Raw genomic sequence first — 13,491 nt, 5'->3', positions numbered from 1 at the left:
TGGACCTCAAACGGCTCAGCGTGTTCACACAGCACCCTGGTGGTCGGCAGGGAAGGGGCCACACAGCAGGGATGTGGACACCTAGGCTGGGATGCACATGTGGTTTCTGTTCACTGGTGTGTGTTTGAAGAAAAATGGTCTGTCTGCTTTTGTTTATTCACCCCTTGGTTAGCTGACAGTCATCCCACGTGGTCAGCGCCCAGGGCTGGTGTCTGGTCCCTGTCCTTTTCGAACAGCCCTGCTCAGCCCTGCCCTGGGTACCTCACACCCACCTGCCCTCGTGGCCAGCGGCGGCCTGTGTGGCTGGGAGCCCGGTCAGAGGCCGCTGGGGCCGCCTCAGTAGGTGGTGCGTCGAGGGCGCTGGGGACGGCAGCGGGCACCCTGGCGGGCCGCGTGCAGCCGGAGAGATGCCACATCCCTGCTCCTCTGAAACGAAAAGCAAGCAAAAGCTCACGTCCTGGGCCCCCCTCCCCAAGAGGTGTTGCCCTAAGGGGGCTGCTGGCTCCCTCCTCCATCTGGCCCTTGAGCTCTATGAGGGAGCCGGGCGCCTGCCTACAGCACCCTGCCCCATCTCATCCTTTCTGTCCTTCCCCTCTGCCTGGGCTGTGGGCAGTGCAAGCAGCTGCAAGGGTCAGGTGGTAGCCCTGCATCCACTGACCTCACCCTGTGCAAGGTGGGCCAGGCAGGGGCCAGCCCCTGGGAAAGCTGAGCCATGAGCACCCAACTTGTCAGCCCCACCTGTGGTCTCTGAACTGCAGTGGGGCAGGGAAAAGAGCACAAGTGGGTGGCCTGCTTGTGCCCTTCCCCCACCCCCCCAACCCTCATCACGACACCCCCTTCTCTCCTGGCAAGACCTTGGCCTGGCTGTTGCCAGTCATTCAGTTTTCTTGGGTCTCTTGGGACCAGCTGTGGGGGTGATCAGGGCCCCTGTATTCCACACCACCACCCCTTCACTCACCCGAAGCTGCCTCACTCGTCCCTACTCCCATCTGGGACCCTCTACAGCTACACTGGGTATACCGCTCAGTGACTGAGATGGTGTGGGAGTCCCTCTCCTGGGGGTGGGACCCACGGCTGGTCTGCTGCTGGATCCATGCACCCCACGGTGCACCTGAGGCCCCCTGCCCCCACATTAGCTGGTTAAAACATGCAGGGGCCCTGCCCAGATTGGAGACTGACCTGCAGTCTAACCCTAACCCCGGGGAGAGGGTGACCAGATAGTTCGGTCTGCCTGGTTTTCTGGTTCCAGGCATTTCCAGCTGTGCCCAAGACACAGAGAAAGAAAACTTCCTGTCCTCAGGAAGCTGTGGCTGCCAAGGGCCAATGGCCCTAAAAGCAGTTAGGAGAGCGGTCAGTGCTCTGGAATGGACAGCGCTCTCCTTAGTCCTCCAGATGTCCCACTGGAGGAGGCTCACACCCAGCTTCCCATGAAGACACAGATGCGTGTACTAAGCCCACTCTCACAGGCCCTTAGCAGCTCCTTGGAGGACACATACACATCTGCCTAAATCAGAAGTGGCGGGCACATGAGCCAGGCGCCCTGCCAGAACTTGGGGCACCTGCCACCCTGTGTGGAGAACACCCTGGGACTCATGTGCAGGCCCACACTGGGAGAGCCTGGCAGGAAGGCAGACCCCACTGTCACTGGCTGCCCAAGGGTTCTGCCAATGGCAGTCTGGGAGGCAGCTGCCTAGACCTGCAGGGCCCCCTCATGGCTCCCCAAAGGACACTCCCCTGTAACCCTAAACATCCCTGCAAACAGTGGTGCCAAGGGGTGTGCTGCTTTCGTAGCTCCCAGCTAATGGGGGTGGGCATGGTCCCTAGGAGGAGCTCCAAGCACCCCATCAGAGGTGACAGGGCCTGGGGGCAGGGAGGAGGTGGAGGCTTGGACCCAGAGCTTGCTCTCCTGAGCACGGAGCCTGCCAGGCAGGTCAGGGGGTAGAGTTCTCCATGTTGGGAAGACAGAGGTGGTAAGGGGGCTGGGGAACAGGGCAGGCAGGCTCTGAGTGAAAGGGGCCAGAGTCCCTGTTCTGCCTGTGACCTCCCTCCTGGCAGGAGAACAAGAGGTGGTTCAGGGTTCACCTCATCACCATTTCAGCTGAGTCCAAGTGTCAGCAAGCTTAGGGGAGGAGGGGGAACCCATAAAGCTCAGGCTCTTTCACATCCTCAGGGACCATCTGGCACAAGCCTGGCACACCTGGCTTGTGAGCAGTAAACACAAACCAGTGGCGGGTAGGAGACCCACCTGCCCCACCTGTTTCCCATGCATGCGGGTGGCATCACCAAGACTCTCCCTGTAGCACATGCAAGGCTGGCATACTCCACTCCAGGACAAGTGGGTGTGGACCAGAAGGTGCTTAGTTACCATACATCTATGGGAACACATCTGTGGCCCCAGTTCAATAGGGAAGGACTTTCCTGCGGGGCCACACCTTCTCACTCGGCTCCGCCTGGAGCTCCCAGGGGTAGGGGTGTCTTGGTCTCTAACAACTTCAGGGGCAGAGGGAAGTGGAGGCCATGAGCCCAACAGCTGGAGAGATGATGCCCCCTTCCAGCACTGCCTGACTAGAAGGGACAGCACCTGGGGCGTGAGGGATGCAGGCTGGTGCTCACACTGGGATGACGACAGCCGGGCCCAAGCCCCTGTCCCAGCAGGGGCTCCTTCATGGGTACCATGAGCACCCCCCCCGGGCAGTAGGAACACGACTACGGGCCAACTACCATGCTCTTCACTCCCCAGAGAACACAAGGTGAGTGGCAGCATGTCCTTCCCACAGAGGTGGTTAAAGCAGGGGACGGGTGTGTGCTCACGGCCTACACCAGCAGCAGCTCAGCCACATCCCCGCCGCGCCCCAGGGGCTCATCCCACCTGCTCCTGATCAGCTTATGAAAGTACACCAACAGGCTTCCAAAGGACAGACACGAATACCCAGTCTCAGAAAATTAGTTTCACAAAGTTAATCTACACAAATCAAAACTCAAAACTGATGAAATAAAGACCACATGGCAGGGGCAGGAAAGAAAGGCAGAGGTCGTCATGAATTTATTATTTACATGGTGGTTAAGGACACAAATACAGTGGTCATACAAAAGCGCAGTTCAGAGACTGGCCACTGATACACAGGTTGATACAGACATTCCAACTAGGTTTCCTGCAAGTCAGGATGGGGAGTTAAATATGGGGGGACGGGGCGGGGGGGACACAACTGTCCACAACCACACTGCTGAGGACTCAGGGTTGGAGTCCACTTCTAAAATGCCATCTGGCAATTTCAGGTGAAAACCTGGATGCAGAACATCGGGGCCGCAGCTGCTAACAGCTCTCCAGGAGGGGGACGCCCACCTCTGAGGAAGGCACTGGGCCACGATGAAAGCCCCCCACTCACTCTAACCAACCCGAGCTCCCTCTACACTCCCAGAAACACAGCCCCACCTGGCCAAGTGTCCACACCCCAAAACACTTACAGAGTAGCCAGCTCAGGATTCAGAAAGAAGCAACCAGCTGCGTTCTGCGCCATCAACACAGCCGTCGGGGCCTCCTAGGACCAGCGTCGCTGTGCTGGGACTTTGGGGGCAGGAAGGGAGAACACAGACATGGACACCTTTCAGGTCCCTAGCTTCCTCCCAGTGCCTGTTTCTAAACAGAACACACTGCAGGGCAATGATGGGAAGAAATGTGAAAGTACCTATGAACATATATATTGCACCTCACTTCCAGAGACGGAGGCTCCTGTCCACCAGCCGCCACTACCAGCTGATGCCTCTGCTGCTGCTGCTGCAAAGCGAGGGAGGGTGTCTCAGGAACCCACCTGGAGCCTGGTTGCCCCGGAGGGTCTTTCTGGGGAGACTCGGCCCTGCTCTGCCTCTTGGCCTCTGTGGGGTCACTATGTCTCAGGGAAGGTCACAAAAGCATGTTATCTTTTACTCTCCTGGACATCAAGTCGTCAGAGTCACCTGTTTCTTGGCACTTCAGAGTGGATTCCCTTGGGCCCGCTGGCCTTTCTGGGCAATGCTGGCACACAGGGCGGACACCACGGCCCTTGGTCTTGAGCAGAGATGTTAACCCAGACTGGGGGCCAACCTGCACTGGTAGTATCGACAGCCTATTTAGAAAATCTCCTAAGTTTGAAAGCACTGGGGCAATCACCACCAACATAACCAAACATGACTCCAGGGAGGAGCCCAAGTCTCTGAAATCCTCTCCCGAGGGATCAGCAACATGACACGAAGCCATGGCTTCTGCAGTCTTCAGGCTCGGCTTCCTTCTCGTCGCGTCTAGGAAGGTCAGATCCATGGGCTGCTCTGTCGGGAAGCACCCGCTGCGCCTGTGCATGTGGCCAGCACTTTCTAACTGCCCTGATGATCCAAGAATCCCAGCGGGTCTGCAGTGAGCGGGCATTTCAGTTTACAGTGGGGAAGGGAGCGTGACAGCCAAAACTAGATTAATGAAGTCACGAGACACACGGCACACGGACACACGTTACTTACACACGCGCATATACGTGACAGAACTTCTGATGAGAAAATCCCTTCTCCACAGTGGACCACATAACAAACCAAGAGACGCAGACCACAGAAACCCACGTGTGCTCTGCTCCCTGCCTCACTCCTACACAAACTCCACACCAGCACCTGCTTCAGAATTCTTTAAGTCAGCATCTTTAAGACCGCAAAAACAGACATGAAAGAAACAATAAAAAGACAGATTTCTTTACACAGATTTAAGCCAATAATTTTTAGCAAAATGATACAAAACTGTCTTAACCAAGTAGAAGATTGGTAGTTACAGTAGACTCGGCAGGGACACGGGTGCGCCACCACGGAGGGGACTGAAAGGCTCTTGGATGGGAGTTTGATTCTCTCTGCAACCGTCTCACTGCTTTCTTCCCAGCCCCGCTAGAACCGAGTTCATGGGGGCTCAGTGCAGCCCCTGGCGATGGCAGCGCTTGGAGTCTGTCCGGTTGGGTTTATGTTTTGTTTCCCCCATGGGCGTCGCTGGGTGGGTGGCCTGGAGAGCTCCCGGTGTTAACATTTCGGTTCTAGACCGGGGGCGTGTCACTAGTAACAGAGTAGATCAGCCATGCATTGTCTGCCCTCAGCAAAAAGGAGAGTTCTCATCGGTGCACGACAGACTGCAGACCACTGGACGCCACCCGACCGGGAATCTGTCGGAGCCAAAGCACAGGAGAAGGTCAGCGTGAGGCCAGAGGAGTGGAGCCGGTCAGGCTTGAGCACAAAACACCAGTGACAGCGCCCGGGGAGGAGGAAGGGACAGATGCCACCTAGCCCCTTTGGACATGTGCCCCCCAGCCGCTCTGGAAGGTCCCTCGAGGCCAGGACACGTGCAGCAGAAAGAGTGACAGGAAGATGGGGAAGGAAGAAGAGCCATGCAGGCAAGGAGGCCGCGGGGCCGCAAGCTCATGATCAGTCAGACCGGACGGAGTCCAAGCGGGCAAGAGATGCCCAGCGCCCCCTTCCTAGGAAGTAGCCTGGTGTTCTGAAATAGAGGACCAGGCCCTGAGTGGGCACTGGGACTCCACTTGGGGGAAGACGTGAAAAGCACTTCCCATCAAGATGTCCCCCAAGAGTGCAGTCACGTTACAACTACAGCCGGTCTGCCCCGCGGTGCCGAGTGGACAGAAGCTGCAAGCCCTCAGCTGGGAGGAGCCACAAGAGTCGCCACCAAGAGGGGAGCTGGGCTTGGGAGGCCCAGCCATGCACCAATGGCAGGGAGCAGGCGGCTGTGGCTGATGGGTTAATACAGACGAGAGCGTGGACAAGATGCTGGGCAGAGACCAAGTTCGAAAAGAAAAGCAAACGAGGAGGACAGAAATCAATGCTAAAGGAAGAGAGATGACAAAGCCAGGACAGCAGAGACCATCAGGAGTGTCTCACGCAGCAAGAGCGGAAGAGGCCCCACCAAGCGCGGCCCCCACAGCCAGCACAATACAATACACGTCCGGCGACCAACCTGGGACCACAAGGCCCCGAGCCTTCTGGGGCCACTGGAGCCAAGACTGGGCTCCTGCTCCCCATGCCAGCTCCTGACTAGAGACCACGGCGAGGGCCAAAGGCCAACGGAAAGGATTCTGGGGTCGCCCCAGACTGCACAGCCCACCATAGCTGCTCTGGAATCCACGTAAGGAGACAACCTGGGTCGGGGCCTGGCTCTACCTGGGGCACCTGGCATGCAAGCCCGACCCGCTGCGTGCTCCCTCAGGCCGGCGAGTGGGCGGCAGCTCCCACCCGGCCCGGCGCCTGCCGAGGAGCCCCGCCGTGAGCACACTCACCCAGTGCTGCCTTCCGACGGGGAGACGTGCAGCTACTTGCCGTGATGTTCGAAAGGAATGCTATTCTGAGGTGGGGGGAAAAGACAGCTGTTGGTAAGGGTTCCACTGGCTGGACCAGCATGTAAGGCCCTCCTGTTTCCACAAGTGCTGCCTTGCCTCAACCAGGTCCAGGACCCCTGGCTGGGGCTGCTCGAGGGGATCCCGGGACCACACAAGGAACTGGGTCCCACCTTTCCAGAGTGGCCCCTGCTCCTCGAGGATGGATCCATCAGGGAGGCCAATGAGGGAGATCCTTCCCAACTCCTCAAGCAGTAAGAGAACTGGATGCCCGGACAACAGCCCCTCCACAAGGTCTTGGCATCAGGGGCTCCTGAGGCTTGTGCTCGGGAGGTGGAGAGGACACCACCTCCCCGTGACACAAGAACTGGATGTATTTTCTCACTGACACACGGAAAAGGACAGGGCTGCGGACCTTATTTGGAGAGCCAGAATTAAAACAAGTCAGCCCACCCGAAGGAAAAACTGGCACCACGGGTCAGCATTATGTTCTATTAACAGCACTGGATGAAAAAGACACTTCTCACAAAGAGAAACATCACACACAGGTTCAGCCGCCAGAAGCCTTTCAGTCTCCATGACATCCCAGCAACAGAGGCCAGATTCGCAGGCTGGGGTCAGGGGTGTGGGGACTGTAGTCCCTGGAGAAGGACAAGGGGGTGAGGAGTGGTGGCTAGGGCAAGGGACGTGTCACATCCTCCCACCCCTAGCTGGAGAGGGTCAGCAGGGCCGTCCCCCAAGCAGCCGAGTGGCTCCAGGCGCTTGTGTGCTGACGATGAGCTACCTCCTTGGCCTAGGTACACTGGCGCAGGATGCCACCTCTCCTTGAGGAAAGGAAGCTGGTAAGAGGAGGCCGGGCTCGGTGCACACGTGGTGCTGGCCCCTGGATCCGTGTGTCATTGGCCCTATTCCTGCTTGCATCTTTTGGTGGGGGTTGGGGGTGGGGTGTGTGAATGGAGGCCACAGTCATAAAAGCTGGAGCAACTCTGATCACACCCTTGGTGGACAGCAGTCTTTCAGAGTCTCTTAAGGAAGAGCACCTGGGGGATGATCAGGAAAACCTGAAGGAGAGAGCTGTCCAGCTGCCCTCAACATGAAGATCATAAGGAAACTCCCAGGGTAACTAGGGTGTTTCTTTTGGAAGGGACACACACAAATTGAATCTCTTCAGAGACTGGCTCCCCCCACCCCACTGTTCAGGCCCTCTTCTTCGTATGGAAAGCAGAGAGAACCAGGGGGCAAAGACATGCAATTGTGATGGAAAGATTTTACAGGAAAGGTCTTGAAGCTGTGTGTTGTCAACGTTCAGGGGTCATGGGCTGAATGAAGATGGACACAAGGTGGCAAAGAGGCTGGATTAAAACCCATAACTGCCTGGCACTCTCAGGACTCAGCCTCTTCCACTTCCCTCAATGATCTGCAAAGCAAAACACGTTTTCTTGTGTTAAAAAAGAAGTTAGCCTGCCCCTTCCTTGTCCTTGCTGGCTGAGGTGTTCTGGAGCCCTCTACCAGGCCCGCCTGGCCAGGCATGGTGAACACCTCCAGGGACCTGCTTCCAACTGCTAGTATAGTGGATAGTATGGTTATAGTTGGTAGCCCTCATGCATTCCAGGGCTTGTGGGAAGAAACCTGTTAAGCCCCTTCTGTGCCCTGTGGTGACAGAGGACGATTGTGGGGCTGGGAGTCCTCAGAGGTCCAATCTCATTACTGACCCACTGAGCCGCATCATTTGAACTACCTGCATCTTCAGTCTCTTAGAGAAAGTTACCATGTAAGAAAAACCCATTTCTAGTAGACTTGCTAGTAAATCACTAGTAAATTTGGCAGAAACATTATTTCACTTGATTAAAGTGTGCCTGGGCACACCTTGGTCCTCTGCCACAAGATCGGCTGGATGCCACAGGACTGAGGTTCTGGGAGTTCTCACAAAATGCTTGACCCACCAAATTCACCAACATTCTACGCCCACTGCCCAGAAAGCACCGAGGAGGGCAGAACGCAAAGTGTAAACGTGAGGCATCGTGGTGAAGCACAGGGCCGCTGCCCCAGCACACGGCTAGGACCTGGGCTTCGGACATTCCTCAACCCACCACCTGCCCATCGAGAAGACACCAGGGGGTAGTCCCAGTCCCCATGGGACACTGGCTGAAGCAGGAGAAATGGTTCACTTGGGTTGTTCCTGACCCCTGTCCGCCCCTACTGCCCTGACTGCAGGAGCCCCTGACGCGACGAGGAAAAACGTTCGCATGTGGGCAAAGAGCTGCTCTGCTGAGGGAGGCACGGTAGCAAGCACGGAAGGACAGCGAGGAAAGCCACAGTGGGAAGAGGACACGGGGGGAGGGGGGCCCTGGGACCAGGCCCTGCACCTCTGAGCACACTTGCCGCGCCAGACAGAAGACAGACATCAGAAGGGGCACCAGAAGACAGAAGCCCTCGCCCCGAAGCACACTGCCAAGCGCTGGGCTCTAGAAGGCCTCTGCCCACAGCATTGCAGTGACGGCCGGCAACACACCACCCCTGCCACCCCTGCCCCGGCACTCTGCTGGGGGAACAGCTGGTCAACAAGATCGAGGACAGAGTCTTCAAGGCTGGATGTGCCCACAACAAATGGTGTGAGCAGGCTGGAAGCACCAGCCTGCACAGGGAAGATGGCCAAGGCTCCAAGGCTGCCCGGGGGCTGGGAGTCATGTGGAGGGCAGCAGGAGAGAGAGGGCCCTGTGGCACGTCCCAGCACAGCCTGAGGGGAGGGGTGTAGAGCCCTTACCTCACACAGCTCATCAAGGAGGCTCTCAACCAAGGGGCCAAGCTGCATTGAGGGGTACAACGTTACCCCATCAGGTAAAACACCAGAATATGGCAAGAAAGGGAAGGAAGGAAAGAAGGAATGCCTTTGAAACTACGACCTCACTCTGCTTGGAGCCCATAAGACCAGACCAAACGTGGAGAAGTCAGAGGCCCACAGCACCCGACCTGGGCGAGCTCAGGTGCTGGCCCACGGGGTGCGTACCTGTGAGGTGGACATGCGGGAGGTATCTTGCCGGCCCGTGAGGTCAGATGAGGAGATGTTGACCGGGGCACCGCGGTGCAGCCGCATACTCACTTTCCGCTCTCTTTCCATGCCGGACACGGGCCTAGGAGAGGTGTTCGCTGGAGGAGAGGGAGACAGGGGCAAGCGTGAGGCCTCGGAATGCAGCCCCACACTCCAGCACAGGGTCTCTCCTTGAAAACCACGTCTAACAAGGACCCTCAGCTGCCTCAGTTTCAGGCACAGGACAGCTTACTGCACCCTAAGATTAGGCCGGCATCACAGGTTGATCCCTGGGAGTAAAGCACCAGGAGTCTAGTGGGAGGGTGGCTGGGGCCTCTGCCTACAAGGCCTGTCTTGACAGGCAAGGAAGAGGCTAAATGATGTGTCATGAGAACAAGAGGCAAAGCAACAGAGCTCACAGGGAACATAATCCTTCAACAGGCCAACTTCTGAGAAACAGATATTATGGAAGGCACTATCCCAGGTGGTTCCCTGGCGTGTCTAATTTCGGAAGTAAGAAATGAACAGAACAAGGACGCACACGCTTCACCCACAAGGTACACTGCCCAGACCCCATGAGGTCACACACTGGAGTGTCCAGAGCAAGCGACACACAAAACAGAACCCCTATTGCCTGCAGCGCGGGGACCAGGGTGAGCTGCAGCCCTGGGACCACTCACCAGTGTGTGAGGTAGGGGTGAGGGGGGTGGGAGGAGCCACCTCCTGTGTCCCCCTCAGCCGGCCCGAGGCCGTGGAAGGGAGGCCGCGGGTGGCTGGATTTCGGGAGTGTCTCAATCGCTCCTCTCGGTCCCGGCGTTCCCGCTCAGCATCGTCAGCTGCCCGGCTGGCTCCCTATGGAGGAAAGAGGGCGACACCAGAACTGAACTGGGTTTGGTGAAAAACCACCTGAGGCCCTTGGCCACCACTCGAAAAAACACGGGGGCATGTGTAACAGGCCCCCCCGAAGTCTGCAGCCTCTGACAAGTCAGGCGTTCCTCCCTCCAGGGGCGCGCTTGACCCGTCCCACGACCGAGGGCGAGCGGAACCGGGCTTGTCTCCTTTCCCAGCAGAGGAAACCTCTACCCAGTCGCCTTATCACTCCTCAGAACCCAGCCACCAACAGCATCTGGCAGCCCTCTTCTCTGCGATTATTCATGTGGGGATGGGAACCAGCGAAGGTCAGAGGCGGCCCAACGTGGCAACAGCTGGGGGAAGGCACCCATGCGACAGGCAGAAAGAAAGCACAGCATTTGGTCAGCTGAAGAGTCCAACCAGAGCCCAGACGCCTGGCTCGAGTCGATGTCCTGCTAGTTTGCATGAGACAAGAATAGCCACCACGCTCGTCCCAGGTGGCGAGGCAGTGGGCACCACCTCAGCTAAACTAGCTGCTCCCAGAACAGCTAGTCAACACTTTCAGGGAGAAGCACAGGGACCCTGGATTTTAAGTGGTGATGCCAGGGTACCTGTCCTAGTAAAGGTTATGTCCTAATCACCAGCACCGTAAGGCAAGAATCTGCAAACTGCAGCCCATGGGCCAAATGCAGCCACACTCATTTGTGCAAATAGTTTTCTTGGCACAGTCATGCCTGCTCACTGACGCACTGCTTTGGCGGCTGTCCAGTTATACACAACACAGAGTCGAGCGGTCACAATGCCATACAGATGGCAGAGAGAAAACCATTCATTGTCTGGCCCTTTATAGAAGAGGTTTGCCGAATCCCTGTGAGGGGTGACGATGTAATAACAAAAAATCTGTTACAGTGGCACTGGCAGGAAGTGCACCCTGATGTGCAGACTCCAAGGAACCTGCATCACTGCCCCCAAAGGTTGTCCCTCGAAGGCCATCCTAATAAAGAGGTCTGGCAGGATGGCACAGGCCAGGCCCAGGGCACGCTGGCTCTGTGGGCTGGCACCAGCTTGAGGAGGCTGTGGTTCTCTGCCCTGATCTGGTCTGTGTGAGCACCCATGCACCCGTGAGGCCACGGGATAAGGCTTCCTGTTTTGCACTCTGAGGAGGAGGTTCTGTTCCTCCATCAGATTTTGTCACCCTAGAAACATGCCAATTTTTGTTTTAAGCTCACAGAACACATTTTTAATGAAAGAGGAAGTGCAAATTAGAACAAAAAACTGGGATTCTGGCTGTAGTGTCAAAGATTAAACAAACTCCTACAACAGACTCAGAGACAGGTGGCCTGTTTTAGAGGAAACAAACTGAAGTCCAGGCTCCCACTCTATCCCACCCCGAGTCCCGACAGTGCACGTGCACACAAATACGGGCTCATGATAATGAACAAACTGGGTGACAAAGGAAATCAAATGTTAGGTCTAGCTCCTCACAAGGCCAAACGGAGACCTAACACACGGCACCTCCCAGGCCACCCAACCCCTGGGAGGCTGGGCCTCAGCACAGCCAGGTGAGGGGAGGAGGGGAATGTCTTCACCCCGCCCGGTGGGAGTCACATCCCCTTGACAAGGAATTCACAGACCAGCGCAGTCACAACATCCTGAGGACCGCAGAGTTCAAATGAGAGCCCTGGTCTGGGCAGACTTGCACTGTGGACTCCATCGTGGCCCTGAGGTGCCTCCTTGGCTTGCCCGCTGGCATTTTGCTTCTCAGAACCCCTTGTGCTCCCCATGTGGCAGCCATGCCTCCTGAAGCCCCACCCCCTATAGCTCCCAGAAAGGGATGGCAGCAGCTGGCAGCCTTTTGCTGACAGGCAAGCCCCTTCCACGCTGAGTGGTCAGTGAGCTGGGGGCACACTTACAAATTTGAGCATGTTCCAGTCGAACACGTAGTCATAGGAGAAACCCTGGCGATGGAACAAGTTCCTGAAGAGCTGTCTCAGGTATGAGTAGTCAGGCTTATCGTCAAAACGCAAGGAACGGCAGAAATTTAGGTACGTGGCGAATTCAGCTGTAAACACCAGAAGATTCAGAGGTAACCAGCAGTATTCCTGCCTGAGAGCCAGAATGGTGTCTGTCCACAGAACCTCTGACCACCCACGGCCACAGAGAGAGGCTGCGAACGCTGGAGCCTGAAACATCAGGCATGCTTTGGGGAAAGAGGATGAGAAAACTGAGCACCACAGAGCATAACAGTTTCATCGGAGACACTTATCCTAGGAGAAGTCTCACAAAAACAAAAGGAAAACTCCCTGAGTTACGGCTCAGGAAGGCAGAGGAGCACCAGGGACAGAGGCTGTGGCCACTCGGAGGGGAGGCCACCTGCCCAGTCTTCAGCTCCCTAACTATGCAGGGCGCTGAGGGGGCTTTGGACAGCCAGCCTCTGGGGGGGCTTTCCTAGTCCTTCTTCCAGACCTCACAGGCCCCTGCCCTCCCACAGAACTACAACTGGCTGACTGTCCACCGGACACTCACAAGGGTAGCCTTTGCACAACACCTCGATGGGAGTGGACATCTTCTTCTCACTGATCCTCTCATACTTCTGCCTCTTGGTAGCAGCCTTCAGGCCCTGCCAGGGCAGTGAGCCCAGGTTGAAGTACATGAGCACGTAGCCCAGAGACTCCAGGTCATCCCTTCGAGATTGTTCTGGATAGAGAGGAGAGCAGGTCAGGGCGGTGTGCCTGAGCATGCACAGCAACACCCCACAGATGCTGCCTGGGGATAAACTCAGAGCCTCAGAGAAGGACACGTGGAGTCTTTGCTTCTGCAGAAGCAACCCTGCTGTGCCGTTAGGAGATGCATTGCCACCCATTAGGAGGCCCCAGCACATGCTGTCCCTCACGCCTCACAAGGTCTGCAGGCCCAGATGCCAGCCGTTGCTAAGAAGGTTTGATGCCAGCCTCCATACCCAATGTGCCACAACCAACCCTCAGGGGCCCCAAGAGGCTGCAGGACAGCCAGGGAGGGAGGGCTCACCGATGCCAAGGTGTGTGTTGATGGAGGCGTACCGCGCCGTCCCAGTGAGGTTCTTGTTCTCACGGTAGGGGATGTGCTGGTGGGTGCGGGCGTCCCGGTACTTCTTAGCCAGCCCGAAGTCAATGATATAGACCAGGTTGCCCTTCTTACCCAGCCCCATGAGGAAGTTGTCCGGCTTCACATCTCGGTGAATGAAGTTCTTTGAGTGTATGTATTCAATACGACTAATCTGCAGGT

The 13,491-nt window shown here is 56.9% G+C and overlaps 1 protein-coding gene across 3 annotated transcripts in view; it reads right to left on the bottom strand.

The window, feature by feature from the left end:
• CSNK1D (casein kinase 1 delta) overlaps nt 230–13,491 on the bottom strand; it is a 36,178-nt gene continuing 22,916 nt past the window's right edge. The window contains exons 4-10 of one of the 3 annotated variants that reach the window (XM_018065412.1): nt 13,255–13,483; nt 12,754–12,924; nt 12,141–12,289; nt 10,056–10,227; nt 9,355–9,494; nt 6,291–6,355; nt 3,021–5,165 (exon numbers count right to left, since the gene is read on the bottom strand). In XM_018065412.1, the coding sequence (XP_017920901.1) occupies nt 6,323–6,355; nt 9,355–9,494; nt 10,056–10,227; nt 12,141–12,289; nt 12,754–12,924; nt 13,255–13,483 (894 nt within the window). In that variant the 3' untranslated portion in view covers nt 3,021–5,165; nt 6,291–6,322. Of the gene's footprint in view, nt 427–3,020; nt 5,166–6,290; nt 6,356–9,354; nt 9,495–10,055; nt 10,228–12,140; nt 12,290–12,753; nt 12,925–13,254; nt 13,484–13,491 lie in introns of those variants that run through there. The other 2 variants (XM_018065410.1, XM_018065411.1) reach the window with 2 other exon arrangements.

The sequence above is a fragment of the Capra hircus genome, chromosome 19 (assembly GCF_001704415.2).
Source record: "Capra hircus breed San Clemente chromosome 19, ASM170441v1, whole genome shotgun sequence".
Taxonomy (NCBI): domain Eukaryota; kingdom Metazoa; phylum Chordata; class Mammalia; order Artiodactyla; family Bovidae; genus Capra; species Capra hircus.
This window is presented reverse-complemented; position numbering and strand designations above follow the sequence as displayed.